The sequence below is a fragment of the Teleopsis dalmanni genome, chromosome 1, assembly GCF_002237135.1.
Source record: "Teleopsis dalmanni isolate 2A chromosome 1, ASM223713v2, whole genome shotgun sequence".
Taxonomy (NCBI): Eukaryota; Metazoa; Arthropoda; class Insecta; order Diptera; family Diopsidae; genus Teleopsis; species Teleopsis dalmanni.
Genome location: NC_051846.1, coordinates 211,849,981 through 211,869,867, shown reverse-complemented (window position 1 = coordinate 211,869,867; position 19,887 = coordinate 211,849,981). Strand labels below are relative to the sequence as shown.

The 19,887-nt window shown below is 31.0% G+C and overlaps 6 protein-coding genes across 6 annotated transcripts; 3 read left to right on the top strand and 3 right to left on the bottom strand.

Moving 5' to 3' along the window:
• The first annotated feature begins 811 nt into the window (after positions 1–811).
• Positions 812–1,634, top strand: LOC119671767 (small integral membrane protein 4-like). The gene is made up of 3 exons (XM_038082536.1): positions 812–929; positions 987–1,174; positions 1,327–1,634. The coding sequence occupies exons 2-3, from the start codon at positions 1,021–1,023 to the stop codon at positions 1,413–1,415; spliced, it is 243 nt and encodes an 80-aa protein (XP_037938464.1). The 5' UTR covers positions 812–929; positions 987–1,020; the 3' UTR covers positions 1,416–1,634.
• Positions 1,413–1,634, top strand: LOC119671768 (protein brawnin-like). Its single transcript, XM_038082537.1, has one exon. It carries the CDS (start codon positions 1,434–1,436, stop codon positions 1,620–1,622), a length of 189 nt encoding a protein of 62 aa, XP_037938465.1. The 5' UTR covers positions 1,413–1,433; the 3' UTR covers positions 1,623–1,634.
• A 485-nt stretch (positions 1,635–2,119) lies between these two features.
• On the bottom strand, positions 2,120–4,188 carry LOC119671765 (zinc finger protein 724-like). The gene is made up of 2 exons (XM_038082535.1): positions 3,703–4,188; positions 2,120–3,644 (listed from the first exon to the last, which is right to left on the bottom strand). The coding sequence occupies exons 1-2, from the start codon at positions 4,120–4,122 to the stop codon at positions 2,283–2,285; spliced, it is 1,782 nt and encodes a 593-aa protein (XP_037938463.1). The 5' UTR covers positions 4,123–4,188; the 3' UTR covers positions 2,120–2,282.
• Positions 4,189–6,109: 1,921 nt separating this feature from the next.
• On the top strand, positions 6,110–12,531 carry LOC119667210. The gene is made up of 6 exons (XM_038076500.1): positions 6,110–6,189; positions 6,252–6,497; positions 6,560–7,674; positions 8,798–8,867; positions 8,938–9,195; positions 11,330–12,531. Exons 1-6 carry the CDS (start codon positions 6,165–6,167, stop codon positions 12,457–12,459), a joined length of 2,844 nt encoding a protein of 947 aa, XP_037932428.1. The 5' UTR covers positions 6,110–6,164; the 3' UTR covers positions 12,460–12,531.
• Positions 12,532–12,681: 150 nt separating this feature from the next.
• Positions 12,682–13,907, bottom strand: LOC119671764 (protein-lysine N-methyltransferase EEF2KMT). Its single transcript, XM_038082534.1, has 3 exons — positions 13,730–13,907; positions 12,871–13,676; positions 12,682–12,812 (listed from the first exon to the last, which is right to left on the bottom strand). The coding sequence occupies exons 1-3, from the start codon at positions 13,804–13,806 to the stop codon at positions 12,700–12,702; spliced, it is 996 nt and encodes a 331-aa protein (XP_037938462.1). The 5' UTR covers positions 13,807–13,907; the 3' UTR covers positions 12,682–12,699.
• Positions 13,908–17,499: 3,592 nt separating this feature from the next.
• Positions 17,500–17,961, bottom strand: LOC119667209 (period circadian protein-like). The gene has a single exon (XM_038076499.1). The coding sequence runs from the start codon at positions 17,959–17,961 to the stop codon at positions 17,500–17,502; it is 462 nt and encodes a 153-aa protein (XP_037932427.1).
• Positions 17,962–19,887: the final 1,926 nt, after the last annotated feature.

The following is a 19,887-nucleotide window of genomic DNA, read 5'->3' as shown; positions in this document are numbered from 1 at the left end:
TGTAGTGTCTTCGTAGCATAGATAACGTAATTTTGCACAAGAACCTTAATACCTTCACTTGAGATAGCTTTTTGCATTTTCGTAGTAGTTTCCTTAGTTTCTGGTTTAGATAAATGTAGTTTGCTAAATATTAAACCTATTGACATCTTTATTCTGATTTGAATTTTGATACATTTTGTTCTATTTAAGATACACATCAAATGCATTAGTGTCTGTTAAATAATATTTGCAGTTCTTAAAATTATTTTTATTGATTTATATTTTTATGATTTATATTTTTATTTTCATTCTTTGACAACAAAAATGAACTCCTTAGCATTGGGTCCACTGGCCATAATTTATATCTTTAATATGTAGTTTTAGTGTATTTAGGTATATCTCAGAAGATGATTTTTATTTTGGACGTTTTCTTCTACTGCAAAAAAAATTATTGCTTTCTAGGTCGTGTCCGAGTTCGAGTAAATTGAGGAAAATAGTAATAGAGAAATAGTGTCGCTATAACAGCGAATGTTGTTATTTACCAGAATTTAAAGTAGGGTAAATTCGATTGAAATTAGGTAAATTAGGTGTTACCATTGTGAAAATTTTATAAGATGTTTAATAAATAAATAAATAAATTTGATGACTTTTAACCAATAATAGTAAATAAGTGCAATAAATAAATAAATAAATATTAACATAATTGCAGTGCAAGAAGTCCCTAGGAAATTTCAATTTATTTTACCTCAATTTACTCGAACTCGCACACGATCTTTTTAGTTGTTAGTAAATTAATTTTTTTGAGTATAAACACCTTGTAAGCGCAAGCGACGGGTGAAATCAGCTGTTCAATATTGACAAAAAATTTCCAAATTACTTCCAATTGGACTTGCTTTATTTAGGAATCAAAAGGAGAATGTTAATTAAATAATTAGATTGTGGCTAAAAAGGTATCTATTTGTTGTTATTATTATTTGTTAAAAAATCGTTTTTCATTACGTAACTAGAATCGGCAATAAGGTTTTGTTTACTTGATGAGAAATGCCCTTCTACAGCACATCCATTAAACGTGTGTTGGACAACTGGCCGGGTAAAAAACGTTTTGGCATATATAGATTTTTACCACTCTTCTTCTTCCTTGGTGCGGGTTTGGAGTTTTCCATGATAAATTGGACTGTGGGAGAAACCAACTTTTGTAAGAGCTTTGCGTAATCAGAAACTCTCGTACTGTAGCATTTCATTGAATTAGTCGTAGATGATTGACAGTCGTCTAATGAAGTGCTTCATTAAGAGAAATAATTTTTGAATTTTTAAAACTTTAACTTAGCGAGTTATTTGTTTTATTAGATCGAACATTTAAAAGACGACAAGCCAAAAATTTGGTTGAAGATAAATTACATTCGATTCAACAGCAGTCATCAAAGGAAACCGTTTAACTTTGAAGCTATAGCACAATGCCTGCTGGAGTTGGTTGGGGTCAGTATATAAAATTCTTTACTTGTGCTATGCTTTCCATGATGGCTGGCTCCCAATTGGTTCACTACTATTACAAGCCATTACAAGATCTAGACGTTTATATCGACAATGAGATGAAAAATATTGGCAGTGCAGAGAAAGACAAAATAAAAATAGCAACAAGTTAAAATTTTACATTATTTTCCTGTCTTTTATTCAAAATTATAAAACAAAATTATATATACAATAAGTAGTTTATGATTATATTACATTGAGTATAAGAAATGGCAAAATAAAATAAAATCTGATGAGAGGAATTACTTCCTTGCCGTAATGCATAATATATCGTACATCTATTATGGGTACTATTAATATATTATAACGTTTTTCCATAGCATATTATATCTTTTTCATTGCACAGGTGTTAAAATAATCACTTAAAAGAAAAATACTTTATAAAAATTGCTACGGAATAAATGTACCAAATCAGATTGGAAGAACGCTCATCCTGCTTCTTAATAGAAGTTAAGTTCCTTATCAGACACAAAAAAGCAGTTGTTGTTTATGGTAGAATACGATTTTATAACTTATTGTTATCTGCTTAAGAATAGATTTAATAAATAAATATACAATAGTATAAAAAAAATTTATATAGAAGTTCCAAAAACGCAATACTTGTCCCTTATAAATCAAGTCGGATTTATATTAAAGATTTACTACCTTTGTCTATTTCATGCTATTTCCTTGTATTAAGTGAAGTTTTTCGTTTTGAGTAAAGTCGTTTCGATATTAATAGAAACGAAGTTGTACGTTATTGTAAAGATTTAGCCCAGTGTACGCATAAAGTATCAGTTAAAATTAGCATTTGAAACTGTGGGTTGTTGTGGCGCCAGTAATGTGTTCATTAACGTCCGACTTATGTTTGCTGCCAGCAGCCCTGAGGGAGTTAATTTTTCGTGTGATTTCCTATGATTTTTGAGGCAAGTCTGCTGTCGATATGCTTGTCCGCAGATATCGCACACATAGGGTTTTTCACCCGTGTGTATATATTCGTGATGTCTTAAAGTTTTCCGTGATGCAAAACATTCCGAGCAATATTGACATTCGAACGGTTTAAGTTTCATATGCACAGCCCGTATATGCGCTTCAAGTTCAAATTTTCGTATGAACTGTTTACCGCAATGTTCGCATGGCATTTTCTCTGTTGAATGCACCAACATATGCTGCACGAGCATAAACTTTTTGGCCATACGTCGCCCACAAACGTTGCACTCATATTTCATGTCATTTGAATGCAATTGTAATGTGTGATATTTTAAAGTGTAACGAGAATGAAAAAGTTTATTGCAGACAGTGCATTCGAAACGTTCTTTGCACTTCTCCTTTTCCGCTTGCTCTGCTTCAGTGGGATGTTTTGTTTTCCGATGGTATTTTAGATTTCCACTTTGATTAAATGTGGCACCACATTGTTCGCATACATACTTTTTCTGGCTTTCAAGATCGGTGTGTTTAAGACGTTTGTGTTTTTGCATGGCTATAAAGCTGGTGTATATCCGATCACAGCCAGAATAATCACAAGCGTATGATCTTACCTCTGTCTCATGTATCTCTTTTATGTGCGTGTATAAACCACCAATAAATGTGTAAGCCTTGTCGCAGCGATCACATTGAAATGGTCGCTTACTTCCCTCATGCACTTTGCGTATATGCGCATCCAAAGTAATCTTATGTGCAAAACAATGATTGCATAATCTACATTTATAATTATTCTTTGTGCCTTTATTTCGTCGCTTAATTTTGCTTTCTGCTTTATTAGTTTGTAAACGTCGCCATTCTTCCATTTCCTTTTTCGTGCGTCTTTTTTTCTTCTCCATTTTTAGGGTTATAGTTTCACATGCAATTCTTCTAGGACGTAAACGAGTAATTTTCTCTTCCTGTTTGATAGTGTCATTTTCGTGATCAGACTTATGCTTTTCTTTACCTGATTCATCACTGGAAGAATCGTTATGCGAACTACTGCCTACACTTCCGGCACACTCTTGCCAGAGGTGTTCTGTATCACTGTTATTATTTGGAACGATAACCTTAGAAAGTGGCGTTGAAGCTGATGTATCAAAAGGATCGGGATCTTGTATTGTTGTACTAGCTAACGCTACCGAACCGCAGCTATCCAACAGAATTGATTCTGTCTCCATCAAGGAATCTCTAAGCTACAATATTAGAAAAATTGATGTATCAATTAACAATAACAATATTTTTATTACTTACTAGTAATTTGTAAATATCATCTGGACTTCCAATTTTCGACTTTTCATCTGTTTCTTTTATATCAAATGTTGTGTTACTTGTCGACTCCAAATTATTAAATATTAAATGCAATTTTGCTGCGCATTCTTGCGCCTGTCTTCGGAATATAATAAAACTTTGCAATTTGCTGTAACATATGAAACATAAGTTGTCTGGATAATTTACATCCAGTATCCTTTTTTCTGCAATATATTTCTCAATTATTTCCTGCATTTCTGTAGTTATTTGAATATTAATATTGTCTTTATTTTCATCTTCATCCAAAAACTCCAAATTAAGCCCATTGAGTAAATCTTCACTTTTTTCAGAGGTTATAGCCTTTAATTTTATTAAACACGTACGACAATGATTTTTAGCATTTTCTTTAGTTATTGAAATCATTATTTTGTTAACATTAAGTTAAGATTTATTAAATATAATTTTATTGTTTACAAATTGCACTTTAATAGTTCGTCTCTTCTTCTTCTTCTTAACTTTTTCACAATGAGATTTGTATAAGTATTCACAATAGTAATATAAGTATGCAAAAATAGCTGTTTAATTTTGAGTGCATCAACAAAACAAAAAACATTTATTTTGAAAAATAAATAAATAGGCAATATTTCCGTATTGGATTTTATTACGAAAAAATGAGTAAAAACTAAAACATAAAATTTTTTTTTTTTTTCGATGTTTCAATGTTTTTTTGTTCTTGCTGGTGCTCTAGATGGTAATCGGAATACCTTAATTTCTGTGTGCAACTTCATTAGCCGAATCTACTGACAATATTTCGGTTAGTTTTTAATTTAGTGTTATTCTAATATCCGCATAAATGCTTGTAGTGACATCCGGATGTAGTGTTTGAATGTGAGTCAATTTTGTAGAAAAGTTTTAAAAACTTCTCGTGAATATATATTAGTAAGGTTTCGATACGAAGATTTGAATATACATAAGTATGCCGATTTGATAAACTAAAGCGTTTTCCCGATCATTTTAATCTTAAAGATTCGTTCATATATAAAAATTGTATAGAGTAGCAAAGAAAAATTCTTGTGCCACGTATTTTAATTATACAATTTAGACAAAGTACAGTCAAACTTCCATAACTCAAACTTCTAGAACTCGAATTTTCTATAACTCGAACTAAAAATAATGCAACAGGGTTTTAGAGAGCAAATTACACACAATTCTGCTTCCATAACTCGAACTTCTATAACTCGAATTTCTCTATAACTCGTATTGTTACGTTTTGTTTTAAGTATGAATCCATTTTGATGTTAAGGGAAGTCTCTTTTCCAAACTAAATGTTTCAATTTATTCTTTCTTATGTGGCTTTTTTGTGCAAATGCAAATGCAAACGGTAACCGGACTGCTTTAAAAAAGCTGGATTTGGTCAATGGGACGAACATGACGACATTCCTTTAATTTTCTTGAATAACTTTGATAAAGATCCTGAAATGATGTAAAAGTAAAGTAAATAAAATAACTTCCGATGCTACTCTTAGCCATTATATTATATTGATGATGAGGGTTCGGCGAATGAAATTGTTCATTAGCTTTCCAAGAATGAAGTAGAAGACTTATACAAAATTCTGAATTTTTATTTACAAATGAAAGATGACTGGGTATATTTATTCCTGTACCAAATAAATTCTTTAGAGAAAAAAGCAGTAACTTCTAGGCATTTCAATTAAATATTTTTACATTTACCATACCTCTACGGTTTCTAATTATGTCAAGCTAAAATGAATAATTTGAATAATTAGTGCAAGAATTAAAATATTAGCTGGTGTTTAATACATCTAAATATTGGATTATTTGTTATTGTGCTTGTTCTTTGATTTATTTATTTAAATTTATTTACATTTGAACTAAGAAATGATGAGTTTTTCACGTTCAAACAGTTACTTAAAATGAGAATTCGGTTATGCATTCCATTCTATATAATTAAGAAATTCCATTGTATATAACTTCATCTATTTTAATTATGTATCTGTGCCAATGTCGGAATTTATCTTATCGATTAAAATTACAATTTAATATCAAAAACAATTTTTTAAAAAGCGTCTGCCAAGCTTCACTTTTTGCGACAAACTAAACTTAAAGAAGCAGCAGATGTTTGAACAGATATATGTATAACATATATTTTTATTTATATAGCTGGTTCTAAACTATTAAAAAGAAGTTAAAAATTTTATTTAGTAGAGATTTGAAATATTTTTTTTTATTTTTTTAGATATCGCTCATCATCGAAAATACATATGAGTACTGAGAATCTTTTCCATTTACCTATCTATTTACCTTATCTTACAATTAGCAAGAAATGGAATTTTATGGAATTCGAGGTTCGAGAATTGTTAGAATACAAGTTAAATATTAGTTCTTTAGTGGCTGCAGAGAGCATAGTATGCAAATAAGTGAATGTAAATTGCAGTAGTTGTAGCATGTATTTATTTTCGGACTTCTTAGGTATGAAATGCCTTGTTATTGCCTATCGAATACATGAAATTTAAAATGTTTCTTTCTAAAAGTTCTAGGCTGCTTATTCGTGAATGGCCTCTTTATAGGTTATTATTATAAATTTGCTTACATTTACGATAATCTTTGGACCCATTGGTATGCAGTGGTTGGTGGAGTAGCCGCGTTACTACTTGCTGGTGTATGGAGTTTTAACAAATACAGAAGCAAGCAATATCGTTTTGATAATTTTTTTATGATTTTTTATGGTCTTATATGCTCCATCATTAGCAGTTGCTTTATGGTCACCGAAAATGTTGGTGAGTTTTAAATTCTTGTAGAATCTTGTTTAAATTATAAAATTTTATATATTATATACTAGATATATCCTTTTACTTTGGCTTTGTGGGCGCAGTTATCATTTTTATACCGAGTTTTAGTTTTATAAGTTTACGGAGTAACGAACGGGGCTTGCGTCCTGCTTGCATAGCTACAGGCAACACTGCTTATTTTTCCGGATTAGCCATCGGCTTTACAGTGTTCAACGAAATCGAACCAAAACTGAGCGCATGGTTATACCTTGGTATGACTTTATTGATAATTGTTGGTTTGGTGGCTAATGAAGTCTTGCAACATTATGGCGTATATAATTATAAACAATCTTGTGATCTTGCATTCAATATAATGAATGAAGAAAAATGTCTCTTTCTACCAGCTAAATCGATATTTGCATTATTTGTGGGACGCGACGATTTTTACTTTAAAAGAAATCTGCAATGGTATGTAGTGGCTGCGTCAATTGTATTAGTTTTAGAAAGGACCTGTGTGTTTACTTCGTCATTTTTACAACTAGCATGGAGTGCTTCTTCTTCTTACATGGGCTCACAAAGTTTATATGGACCATTTTTACTATACTCCATCGGTTGTGGTATTGGAGGTTTGTTACTATTACGCTATACACCGAAATTTATATTCCTTATGTTTGGTATGATCAAAATAACTATAATCGCTGCAATATTGGGCGTTTATAAGGAAGAGTTGACGGAGAGCTGTTTTGTCTTTATTTGCTTTTATTATATATCAATGGGTGTTTATTCTAGCATAGCTCTTCAAATGATATTGGAATGCACACCATTTCTTTTTACCGAATTGGTTTTAGCTATTTTTTTAGCTTTAGAACTATTCGTGTCGGAATTGCTAAAGTATGAGACTAAAGCAGATAATTCCACGTCGTTGTTAATTGGAATGGGCATAAGTGAAATGGTCTTAACACTTGCTGCAATCCTTGTGGTAAAAGTTTTGCTACCGAAATCAACTGGACTTATCGATATAAGAAATAAACTACTTGGTATTAGAAAGCAGAAGGTCCTTAATGAACATTCAAATATTTGGTATACAAATCATTTTCTACAACACAACATACAGCCGGAAGAAGTAACAAAGATAAAGTTGGATGGTAATCGTATATTTCAGCAATATCCGAAAAAGGATGAGAATTAATGTTACTAATTACAATATTTTTATTTCGAAAATTTTATAAACAATTAAACTTTTTAAAAAATTAATAAAATAATATATAACTTAATTAGAGTTGATTAATAAATTAGAGTTTACTTATAGAGCAACATCGAAATATTTTCTACCATTTTTTTTTTCATCAGCCAGGGCTTCATGTATATCGTGGTTCAGCTAGGTCACCATCGACCGTTCTTCTCTACGTTTTCGCTGGCGCACGACCCTTGCAACCTTGCCAACGTTTGTCTCGCTATGTAATCCACTTCCACTTTCTCATTATTATCTCATTTTGTGTTGCTTTTTGGTTTAGCAGCGTTTATTTGATATTCGATCTGGCCACCATATTTTGGGAATTCTACGTAGACACTTATTGAAAATCACTTGCATCTTTCTCTCTATATGTCTGGAGTGCTTCCATGTAGTTCATGGTAGATTACACATTTGTGTTAAAGAATTAGAGTCTTCAAAACACAATAATCTGATAGTCTTTAATAATAAAGACTATTAATAAAATTTTAAATACTTTTCGCGACTCATATGTACCTATATAAAATACTATAAGCGATTTAAAGATAGTAATCGAAATTGAATTATTTAAACTCTTGCCAAAGGTAAATACCAATAATGGAGTGATAAAAGAAAAGATTGCTTGCAAGTTGATGGATTTGGCAAGTGAATGCCTAGATATATCAAAAAAGTCAAATAACAATTTTACGATGACTAAGTCAGAGACGTAAACATTAGGACTGAGCAAGCTCACCTACATTCATACTCGTAATTGCGTTTTCTAAAAGATTTGTAAGCCTTCACTGCTGAAGTACATTATCTTATCTAATAAATTATTATCGGTACTTATCAGCAAAGAAGTCTACACAGTTGGCAAAATTAGCCGAGGCAGTATATTGCAGTCTAAAAACTAAAGCAGGCTGTCTAGTCAACGGACACAAATCGGTGAAAATATACAATTTAGAATAATCTTTAAGGGAATAAAAGTGCTGTAAATAATTTATTTGGAAATAAAAATTTATCATGTGTTAAAAAATATGTAAATATCTATTCGATATTTCGAATCCTCTTTGAGTGTTACACACATATTAGTTAATTGATACACAAAATGTCCAAGCTGTGGGAAAATTTTGTTTATAAATTTTTTCAGTATGCACCGAGTTCCGTGGGTTGGTAAACTTAAAAAGTTATAATTTTTGAATAGAATAATAAATTAACTGCGAGTTTTTGATATTAAAGTGTCTCTGATGTTTTTGCCTTGCGGTTTGGTGTTTGGTTACACGATATCATCATTCGTAATCGAACGGAATTCTAATGTCGGCGTCATAGCTTATGGCCCCATTATACTGGGTGGATGCTGGGGTCTCGTAGCTGCAATTGCTATGTTTATGATGAAATTCATGAAGGGACGCATTATATTTTGGCATATTCACATTTTGCTTGCAGCGGGGGCATTCCATATACTTGCCAGCTGCTTCTTCTTCGCAACCAATGTAGGTGAGTAATTGTCATTGAACTTTCCCCAGTATTATATCATGTCTCTCTACGTCTATGTACCCTTCTCATATTTCTATAAACCATTTTTATGCGTACATTAATACGTTTAGATAATTTTGTTTTGTTATCAATTTCACTCCACCACCACCTGTCCGTTCGGCATTCATAGACTTACTTATATTGTACAATAAATTGTTCGAAGTTGCTTATCTTTGCTATATATATTCAAATTCTTATTGCCATATTTAATTTAAAAGTAGAATGTTTTAGCATTACTTACCCATATAACAAGGGATTCATATTTAAAATAATTGAATATACTAGAATTTTTAAGTTTGTTATTGTTTTCATATATAGTTGGCAAATTTAAAAGTAAGATATTCCATCGGCAGTTTTTTTTAGAATAAATTTCATCTTCATTGGTTTTGAACAAATGTTTTTCCAAGTTCGACAAGCAAATACTATTAAAGCTGATAAGTTTTGTGTTATCAATGTTTATAATGACTGTATAGTGGATATATTTATGTATTAAAAGGTTACTTATTATCTGTACGATATCACCAATGTAAGAATTAAAGACAGCCCATTCCATCATGTCGACATATTGGTTTTCTGTTGCAGTATCTGAGTGTCTTTACTTCGTTGAAATAGATATGTGCGTTTAAAGGGTAGAACTCTCGTATTATAATGTACCCACTCTCTAGTTAAACGTCGTATTGGTAACAAAACGTACCTTCACAGTTATAGAAAATTTCAATAAATAGTACATACTAAAACTGGTTTAAGCTACTTTTTTAATGCAATTTGTTGTTACTCAGTGGTCTTTTTGAACGAAGTGGTCTACCATATAGTTTTGTTGCCACCCCAGCATAGTAAGTCTCAGACCATTTTTTAATAGTTTGCTTTAAAAGTTTTACACATTCATAAGTGAAGATAATTAAATTATTAATTATCTTTAACATATATATATTTTTAAAAAAACACCTTATGTATCGGACAATATATCGCGCCTAAAAATCTACTCTAAGACATATAATCTTTAGTAAGATCTTCTATTATATCTACCTTTATTGTTCAATTGTTACATTATATTGAGGTGCCTGCGGGACTCATTATATATCTCTTATAACAATCGTAAAAAACTATCATTTCATCATGAATGCCAGTCAAAATTGTATTTATCACTACAGCCATATAATATGGTAAGTGAAAGGTTACAACAGTCTGTCCCACTTATATAAAGCTAACAATTACAGAGTAGTCATGTTATTCGAAATCTCATAAATATGGCGATCGGGTTTTTATTTTGGTTGATCTTCTTGACGTTTGTGGTTTTTCAACGCCTTGGATGATACTCTCACTATTGGAGTCCTGTAATTTTCCGTTGTTAGTCATCCCATGGTCTGAAGATTTGTCAGACTGAACTGTTGGTATAACAGAAATGTATTGATGTTACTTCCATTTGCTTTGATTGCACTGCGCTGTTTTGTAATTGATTTATGTCTCGCTTCAATGTGTTCCTATAATCAATTTTTACAAGATAGTGTAAACGACCGAGTTTTTTCAGAACCTTTCCTGTTTTCCAAATTCTTTTATTATTTGAGAAATGAATCGCGTGGATCCCTTGACCTTTTTTTAGCGTTTGAATTCCTTGAATGTTCTCGTTTGTTTTCTTCTGGGCTAAAGGCTTTATTATTTCTAACTGAATACTCATTTGACGATTAAGATACAGTTCTGAAAGGCCTTTCCCGCCGGTCAACGATGTAGTTCTATATCTTATAAGGAATTCATTAACTTTTTCGTTTTTTGAAGGTATCACTTGTAAATAATGTTGCGTTATCCGATACCATTACGTGAAGAAAACCGTGATTTGAAAATATTCTGTCTAGAAGTTTGATAGAACTGATATTTAATAAACTGTCTAAAATACGTTTACGCTTTCACAATTAACCCGAAAAATGGTCAGTAATAACTAGATTTTTTTATACAAAATCCATACAAAAAATATAATTATCAAACTGGGTAATTTTAAGTATACACATAGCAAAATAAAAAACTTTCAATTTACTTAATTTATGTATTATCTTTTTAATAGCATAATTTATTTAGTATAAAATTTCACATTTTCTTTTAGCTGATGTTGGTTCTTTTATATCTTATCTGGCGCACGCTCTCACCTTTCTAGCTGGCTTAAGCTACTTGCATTCAATACCAGGCAGAAAAACGCGTTCCATATTCTTATCGGCGAGCCTTAGTTTTTATCTTTTAGGAATTGCTTCAGCAGTTAGCTTAATATGTAAAAGATACAGCAAAGAAATAATCAACAATCCCAACACAACAGATGGACAGAGCATCGAAGGAATTTATGTGGATTTTGCTGGTGTGTATTTATCAATAGCAGTTGTCTGTGGAGCCATACTAATCGGGTTGAAGGTGTTAAATTTCTTCGGTACTGTCGATTGTGAGAATTGTATAGACAACGAATTCCGTATAGCAAATTCCAATGGCAGCATTTTTGATAAACGTCAAGAACTCATCAAGCGAATTAGATTCTTCTATATAACTAAGAATCAACAATGGAATGTTACGTTTGTACTGATATTCACGGAAGCCGTTCATTATGCTATGTTCATTTATTTTGTATTTTGGTTCTCCATGAACACTGCAGTTCAGATTGCCACAGTAAATGGCATTGATTTAATATTTTGGATAATATTTGTGGGCAGCATCGTCTCCACTGCGAGTTTGGCATTCGTTAGCCCAAAAATATTATTTGTAGGGAATCAGCTTTGCATGATTATATTGACAGTCATAAGTATGATTATATTTACTAGTGTTGAATCACATGTTAATATTTGGCTAATATTATTCTTCTTCGGGTTGTCATTTTCGAATCTAAAAATTGCCATGGTTGAGGTATCACACTTTTGTTACACAGAGGTAATAATATATGGCATGTATGTGTTAAAACTTATAAGCACAAGTGTTGTTTATTATTATTTTGTATCTAACGGCAAAAATTCGTACTTTTATTCGACCGACGAAAGCACAGTTATGGCTCAGGGTTTCGTTTTTATAATTATTACTGCTTTACTGGCATTGGTTGTTGGCATGAAAGTGCCAAGAACTTTTAGGAAATCGCTTTTCGAAATACAGTACGGTTTGTTGGGAATTATTTTTGAAAAGCATCAAATTGAGCAACTTAATGTGCAGTGCTTAAACGACGGAACAATTCCAACAATAAGCAGATCAGATGTTCATTAATGGCAACTACGATAAATTATTCATAATTGTTTTATGTGTTATGTTTGATATAAAACTGTTTTTATTTTTAATAAAAAATATGTGTTGTTTAATTGTTTGAGTGAATTTAATTTTCAGGACAAATACAGTAATTCATTTTATATATATATATATTTTATTTATATAATTAAAATAAAGCTTTAATATATTTTATTTATATTTATATTTTATAACTAACACATTTTCTATTTCATCTGAATTTTAACAATTTTTTGTTAATAACAATATTCTCACAGGTGTTGAACGATCCCAATATAAATAACTTTCCTCAATTGTTGTGATAATCTGTTCCTCCACATTGAAATGCATATTGTCTAAAATATAATATTGTTGATAAATATGAGAAAGATTATTGAAACTTTATATTCTCACCTAACAAATTTAAAAATTTATTTAAAGTGAATTGATTTCTCACTGTAGCAGATAGCAACATTTTGGTTTCGTTATTCATATATTTAAAAACATAATCAATCGCATTTACAAGGTCCTCAAACACGGTGTCATCATATATTACATCTGCTGCAAGTATTAGGGCAGGTTTTATTTTATTTATCAAACCAGATACTTCGATCTCCTTCCAATCTAGTTGCAAAATAGATAAATTCTGATGTTCTAGCACAAAACATCCTTTAGATGTTTCTCGTGCATTAGGAAAATTTAGTGAAATATTTTTATGCATTAGTTCAGTGCATTCAAAACTACCATCAGTAAGGAGAAATTTTCTAGTGTTGCAACATTGCGTCAGTATAAAACCACAAAGCCCGGTACCAGCACCCAATTCAAGTACATCTTTATTTTCTACCATTTCTTTGTTGTGTAGCAGGAAGTCAGATAATGCAAAAGACGCTTGCCAGCTACAAAGACCAGTCGTTCCTTCAGCTACAAAACTTTTCGATTCCTTTAAAGTTAAATGGACATCATGTTTGCATAGTAAATAGTGTTTATAAGCATATTTTTCTGTTGTATCTTTTGGTAACTGTTTTTGCAGATTACAATATCGTTCATAAACTGCATCGTGTACTTCAGAACAATTTTTCTCTAGAATCTGTAGCAAACGTTTAATGAAGTTTATTTGGTAACTAATTTTTATAGGAAATTTTAGATTAAGTGAGTGCGCTATTGTATTATTAACCAATTGTTCTTGTTGATCCCAGGTAATTGCATTCGGTAATTCGAACCTTTAATCCAAGAAAATATTAGTAAATAATCAGTATATTTTCAAACGTATTACTTAATGTTATTTACCGGAAAACAGCAGAGAAATTGACATTGTAATTTTTCTAAACTTTTGTTAAAATCTATTTCCATTTCTTCGGAAATTCAAAATTTGCTTATTAATTCAAAAACAAAACAAACAAACAAAAAGCAGATGGAATTTGACACAAGTGTGGTAAATAGTGCTGTCATACAATGTGGAACGTATTATATTTTTTTAATGTGGAACAAGCAACGACTTGTAGTGTTGCCATAGTTTAATATTATTTTATAACAGTTAAAAGTCGTTATTGTAATTAATTTTACATATATGTATGTAATTTTTTTTATATGTAATATTATATATGAATACGCAATTGCTATTGCAAATAAATTATATAATTCGACTTACCACAAAGGTGTATTTATATTTTGCGTTCCAAATAAGCCATAGTATATTATGGAATAAGCCATAATATACTTGAATAAATTCTTTTTAAAGAAAAAACACAGTCCCTTCAGTTTCAAGTATCTTGGACTGTCTTATATCAGATAGGAAGCTTACCTGAAAAGTTAATATTGTGGATAGAGTAAGAAAGGTTAATTTCGGGTTTGGATACTTACAAAAAAAAAGGTCGATGTTTGATTGTATTTAATGTAGTGCATAATTTATGCACTGGCTCTATATTTCCACAGTTAGACTTATTCTGCTATTTGAACATTCTGTATAAGGTTCAAAGAATAGCTTTTCTTTGCATCTTCAGTTATTTAAAGACTTCTCCGAGTAAACTATTGGACGTGCTCCTTAATTTACTGGCGCAGGACATGATAGGGAAATAGGTAGCTGCAGCAACTTATTATGAGATTAAAAAGCATGGCGCCATGCTGTGATTAGCAACCGGATCTCTCTGCTTTTCTAAATGACTAGAGTAGTTATATGCGAGAACAGATTACTGCGTTCCAAGACTCAAATTTGTTAAGCAATTTAAAACAATAAAAGTCAATAGAAATCACTCATGCGGCGAAGAAGAAAAGTAGTTACTTTTACACAGATAGCCCGAAGTCTACGAAGAATTTGACTTTGGGGTCTTCTCGTAGGATTTAGTATTGGAAATTTGTATTCATGTCTATTGCTAATACCAGGTGGAGGTATTAACAATCAAAGAGAAAGATATAAATGGAAACAGAAAAGTGGATGAATTAGTTAGACGGGGTATTAAGCTCTCTTTGGGCATAGACAAAAGCGGCATCAGAGTAACTATCACTATTTGTAAATTATAATTAAATAAAGTGAGTTGATCAACTGGAATTAGTGGCACGTTAAACTAATATAACTTGCGTGATCATGAAAACAAGTATTCGGCAACATGTATCTTTTGATGCTTTCATTTCGTCTTTATCAGGTTTAATTGATCTATAATTTGGTATAACTTACGAACTGAACAGAAAACATTCTATTTGTCAAAAGAAGATCAGAATGCAACTGTTTTCTAAGGCTTTGATTTACAGAAGAGATTTATAACTCTTACTCCAGTAAATTTCTCTGGACCAGATAAATGATAGGCAACTTTGAATAATGGGATTAGAAGTTGCATTCTGTTTCGAACAAACAAAAAGCACTCTGACTCATCTTATACAAATGGAAAAGTATGTGAGAAAATCAGTTAGCGACAGTTTCTTGGGTTGGATTTTTTTCAGATTATTATCCCGCCATTAATCACAATCTCGATTGTGGATTAATCAATTCAATAATAAGCATTTAATCTTTAGAACAATATGAAGCGACTGTTTATATTTTATGTGATTATAAAATTTTATATGAAATTATTATTTTTTAATAATGAGAAATCAACTCGGCGAACATTTATCCATAGTTTTATATATATTCTTAAACAGTGTTGAAATTGTTCCTCTGATTTTATCATATATCATTAATTATATATATATTGACAATAAGTGCATAGGTACAAACCTATTGACATATACTTGCTTCAAGCCATGAGGAAAAACTCTTTCTATGTCATGTTCTCCATCTTATTCTACTTTGCAAATTTAATTCTAGATTTTTTTTTCCCATACTACCCTTTCACTAGCCACTGTCTTCTCACTTGTTTTTCTTGTTGTCCACGCCATCTAGCTTAGACAAAGTTAGTTTGCCTATACACGTGTTCCATCTAATCAATATTACGGATATACGGCCTCCACCACTCGGACCTTTAATAACTAGAATCTTTTACTTTTTGTTTTTAAGAGAAGGCTTTAGTGAATAGTAAATGCTTTTCATCCAATAGAAAAAAGTGCGTTGAATCCAGATGCTTTAAATATATATTCATCTCGTATAGATGCATCTAAAACACAAATATTTAATCAATCGTTTTTATTAAAATTTTTGATGCAGCATGAAGAGGTTATGGTTTTGGTGAATATGAAAATATAAATAATTTACATCTACTATAGTTAATTACAAATGTTTGTTCATTTGAAAAAGTAATTAAGAGTAGATATATGTATGTGTATAAAGAAACAGCTGTATTTAGAAATTTTGAACTGTTTAATATTTTATCAATTGTATTTGTTTTTGATGTAGTGCTATTTAGTGAACTAAATATGTATTTAATTTAACAATAATAAGCAGAAAGCTGATGACGAAATTTCATAAAACCAGAGTTTTCATTTTATAATATTATATGGTGTATGGCAGCTAGGATATTAAAAATTTATTCCGACTAATTATTATTGTGATTATGGATATTGTCGACATTATTTAATAATTACGAGATTCAATAGAATAGTTGCAGTTTATATGCTTTTTGACATCCTATCTCAATAATTTCATTGTCATGCATTCCTATCTATAACTTACATCGGCAGGGTTATTTTTTAACGTTCACAGGGAAAATACGACTATATAGTGAACACGACAAATATTTTCAAATCTTTTGGTGTTGATTATATGATTACTTGGAGTGAAGTGCAATTGTAACTCTAAATTTCGTTTAGATCAGCAGAGCATGCTTACTGGCAACAAATTCAATATGTATTCCAGTAGCTAATAAATTCTTCCATGTAAGTAGGATGGATTTATGAATAATCCTGAGTAAGTTATTTTATGAGCGCAGTTTTATGGAGGTAGTAGTTTTTTTTTAAAAAGGTTCTCAGATTTCCTTCGTTATGGGTGGGTAATACATAGATTACTATTTTGGGTTGATCTCTGTTATGTTATTAATCGATTTTCTAATACCGGCTTCTACATACACACACTTTTCTTTGCATATATGTAGAAAATTTTATTATAGTTCTATTGAATCGAATCACTTGTATTTAAGTAATACCTCTGTTATTTGACTGAAAAATGATACCTCTAAATGTATAGAATTTTGTCTAAGAAAATACTTGAAACCAACGGAAAAGGATGTTAAGTCATTGTTGATATTTTTGGAGAAGATACATTTTTATTTATAATATTTTAGTATTAAAAAAAACTAAACTAGAAACTAAAGCTAAATTAGAAGTCTATTTCATGATAATCTTGGTTTGACCATTGCAAAGTACATAAACCGCATTATGATGGGGGAATCCATACAACATAATGCTTTGTCGTATGATGATCGCTTTTAAATTATTTTTACAGTAAATGTGTATTTTAAAAATAAGTTCAAAAATATATTTAAAAGGGCTATATCTAACAAAAGCAGATGGTAAACTTTTTATGTAGTGAATTTTTATAAAAATAAAAACAATTTTATTTTGTTTTGCTATATTTTTAATTGTTTCATTTATTCAGTTTTTAATTGTATTGTCAATAACCTAACCACGTCTAAGACGTCTTGCAGGTGGCCGACGAATTCCTTTTCTTCCTCTTTTATTGCGACGAAATGCGCGACGACGTGCTCCATCTGTATCAGATTCGTTTTGTGTTGCTCTTGATGTTCCTGTTCCTGTTCCAGTTCCTGTCCCACTTCCAGTTCCTGTCCCAGTTCCAGTTCCTGTTCCAGTTCCCGTCCCAGTTCCAGTACCTGTTCCAGTTCCTGTCCCAGTCCCAGTCGCTGTTGGAGTAGTGGTAGTTGCAGTTGGCGTGATATAGCTGGAGTAAGTGGGAGCAGTAGCTGTTGGAGTTGTGCCAGTGGTAGAAGTTGTTGGTTGTGATGTGGTTGTGGTAGGATTTTGGCATGAGTTGGTTAAAGCGCACAACTTATTGCCAAAGCCCAAAGCATTTGCATTAACAACAAAGCTAATGACGACGATTAAAGGAAAAATTTTAAAACTCATTTTTAATTAGTAAACTCGTTCCGACAAATTATTTTGATGAATTGTTATCTTTTCAAGTGTCGAACAAAACCAAGTGCTAAGCTCAATTAGACAGACACTTTTATACCATAATCGCATTTATAATATGTCAGCACATGCCACTGTTTTCTTTTTGAAAGACGTAAGCGGGGTTGAATGAGGTTTCAATATGCAACATAGTTTTTAAATGAATTGATGATAATTATAATGATCATATTAGAATTTCACTCTAATATGATGCTGTGTGACAAACAAACGAAATATCGAAATAAGTGCACAGTTTCGAAAAATGAGTTTTTTCAGGTGAGCTTAAGCATTTTAAGCAACTGCGTTTATATATATATATATATATATATATATATTATTGTGTATATTTTAAAGGTATGCAAAGGTATAAGGTTTCTCCAATATTTATTTATGTGTTGTAAATGTATAATTATTAATTCTGCTAACTTTACTTTATATTTATTATATTTTGTTCATGTAGGATTTCATTACGTGTATTATCTTAAATTTACGATTATTATTTTCATTGTATATATGTATATAGGTTAATTTTAAAAATGGCAACTCATTTTTAGATGGATGTTTATGTAGATTAGTTTTGTTTTCTGTCTGATGGCCGGAGTGAATGTTCATAAGAATAACATATGTATATCTGATGTTTGGTATGTATAAAACATACCGTCCGCGAATGATCAGTGCCTGTAAATATCTAATCAAAAGTCTAACCAGTGTAGACGTAGGTTTCCTGATTATAGAGTCTTTTAAAGCAGAGTTCCAAAAATAATATTAATTTTCTAATTTTTTAAATATTAGTTATTATATGTTATTCATGTTGAATTTGTAAAAGAGAAATTGATTTATTATTTATAATATTGGGTTATTGTGGTATTGCACTAATCTACGTTAAATTAAAATAGAAATAAAAAAGGATAATACAAAAAATATTCCCCAACACATTTTCAAATAATTTTTTTTATTAAAAAATAATTTTAATCAACTGTTGCATATATTGCATATATTATTAGTTGAGATTTTCTTTGATTATTTTGTTTAAATGGTCTGAGCAATATTGTACCGAGTGCAACAATGCCTTCTAACCTTGTTTGCCGTCAATTCAGACTTAAGGTCCATTCTGGATGGTCAGCGTCCTTTGATTATGATCGCTTGCGTCGAACATTACTGTATTTAACTGAATTATAAGATTTTTCATCGCCAGTCATAATTCGCTTTGAAAATGGTTCGATTTCCAGTTGTTTCCTTAATATTTCACTTATACTACATTTGTAAAATTTCATCGGTTTTTTTAGTGACTGATCGACCAAAGTAAGATGCATATATGATATATTAATTTCTAGAACGAAATCGTGCAAATCACTTTTGAGACTGGCGTCGTTTACTCACAGTACCCTTACCCTAAGCCGCACGAAAATGTTCCGCATGTTTTTGAAAGGCACGTGTTCGGATTTATGTTACCAGACCTACAGGTACCAACACCATTTAGTAACAATGGTGTTATTTGGGTGTTGCATGTTAGGCAGGATGTCCGTGATGGTGTTGCATCAGCTTAGGATTTATTCATTAAATTTTAGTTTTTGAAGTATAAAGTAAATTAAATATTGTATTTTCAAAGCTAATGATTACAAATAAAATTTTTATTTTGTTTTCGGGGTTTATAATTTGTAATGTATATCCGAAATTGTTTTTAATGTCACTTCCTAGAGTTTCCGATTTCTTAGAAATGCTTGGAATTTACATGCGTGTACTGCTAATTGCATAAGGGTATAGGTTCACAATCATCTGTTTATATGGATACGGGTCCGTGTTGGGGACAGAGCTATGGCTTTAAGATTGTTTGGCTAGGTTTCATAAATGTAACAAAGTTTCTATGATGTATTCGTTGAA

What these genes read in the sequence shown, in the direction of transcription:
- LOC119671767 (XM_038082536.1), top strand. Translation starts at nt 1,021, where the DNA reads ATGCCCTTCTACAGCACATCCATTAAACGTGTGTTGGACAACTGGCCG. An exon ending in TGTGGGAGAAACCAACTTTT is followed by an intron (nt 1,175 to 1,326) that starts GTAAGAGCTTTG and finishes TTGTTTTATTAG; the next exon opens with ATCGAACATTTAAAAGACGA.
- LOC119671768 (XM_038082537.1), top strand. Translation starts at nt 1,434, where the DNA reads ATGCCTGCTGGAGTTGGTTGGGGTCAGTATATAAAATTCTTTACTTGT.
- LOC119671765 (XM_038082535.1), bottom strand. Translation starts at nt 4,122, where the DNA reads ATGATTTCAATAACTAAAGAAAATGCTAAAAATCATTGTCGTACGTGT. An exon ending in ATGATATTTACAAATTACTA is followed by an intron (nt 3,645 to 3,702) that starts GTAAGTAATAAA and finishes CTAATATTGTAG; the next exon opens with CTTAGAGATTCCTTGATGGA.
- LOC119667210 (XM_038076500.1), top strand. Translation starts at nt 6,165, where the DNA reads ATGTATTTATTTTCGGACTTCTTAG. An exon ending in ATCCGAAAAAGGATGAGAAT is followed by an intron (nt 7,675 to 8,797) that starts TAATGTTACTAA and finishes ATTAGTTAATTG; the next exon opens with ATACACAAAATGTCCAAGCT. An exon ending in CTTCTTCGCAACCAATGTAG is followed by an intron (nt 9,196 to 11,329) that starts GTGAGTAATTGT and finishes ATTTTCTTTTAG; the next exon opens with CTGATGTTGGTTCTTTTATA.
- LOC119671764 (XM_038082534.1), bottom strand. Translation starts at nt 13,806, where the DNA reads ATGGAAATAGATTTTAACAAAAGTTTAGAAAAATTACAATGTCAATTT. An exon ending in TTTCCGGTAAATAACATTAA is followed by an intron (nt 13,677 to 13,729) that starts GTAATACGTTTG and finishes CTTGGATTAAAG; the next exon opens with GTTCGAATTACCGAATGCAA. An exon ending in TAAATTTTTAAATTTGTTAG is followed by an intron (nt 12,813 to 12,870) that starts GTGAGAATATAA and finishes ATTATATTTTAG; the next exon opens with ACAATATGCATTTCAATGTG.
- LOC119667209 (XM_038076499.1), bottom strand. Translation starts at nt 17,961, where the DNA reads ATGAGTTTTAAAATTTTTCCTTTAATCGTCGTCATTAGCTTTGTTGTT.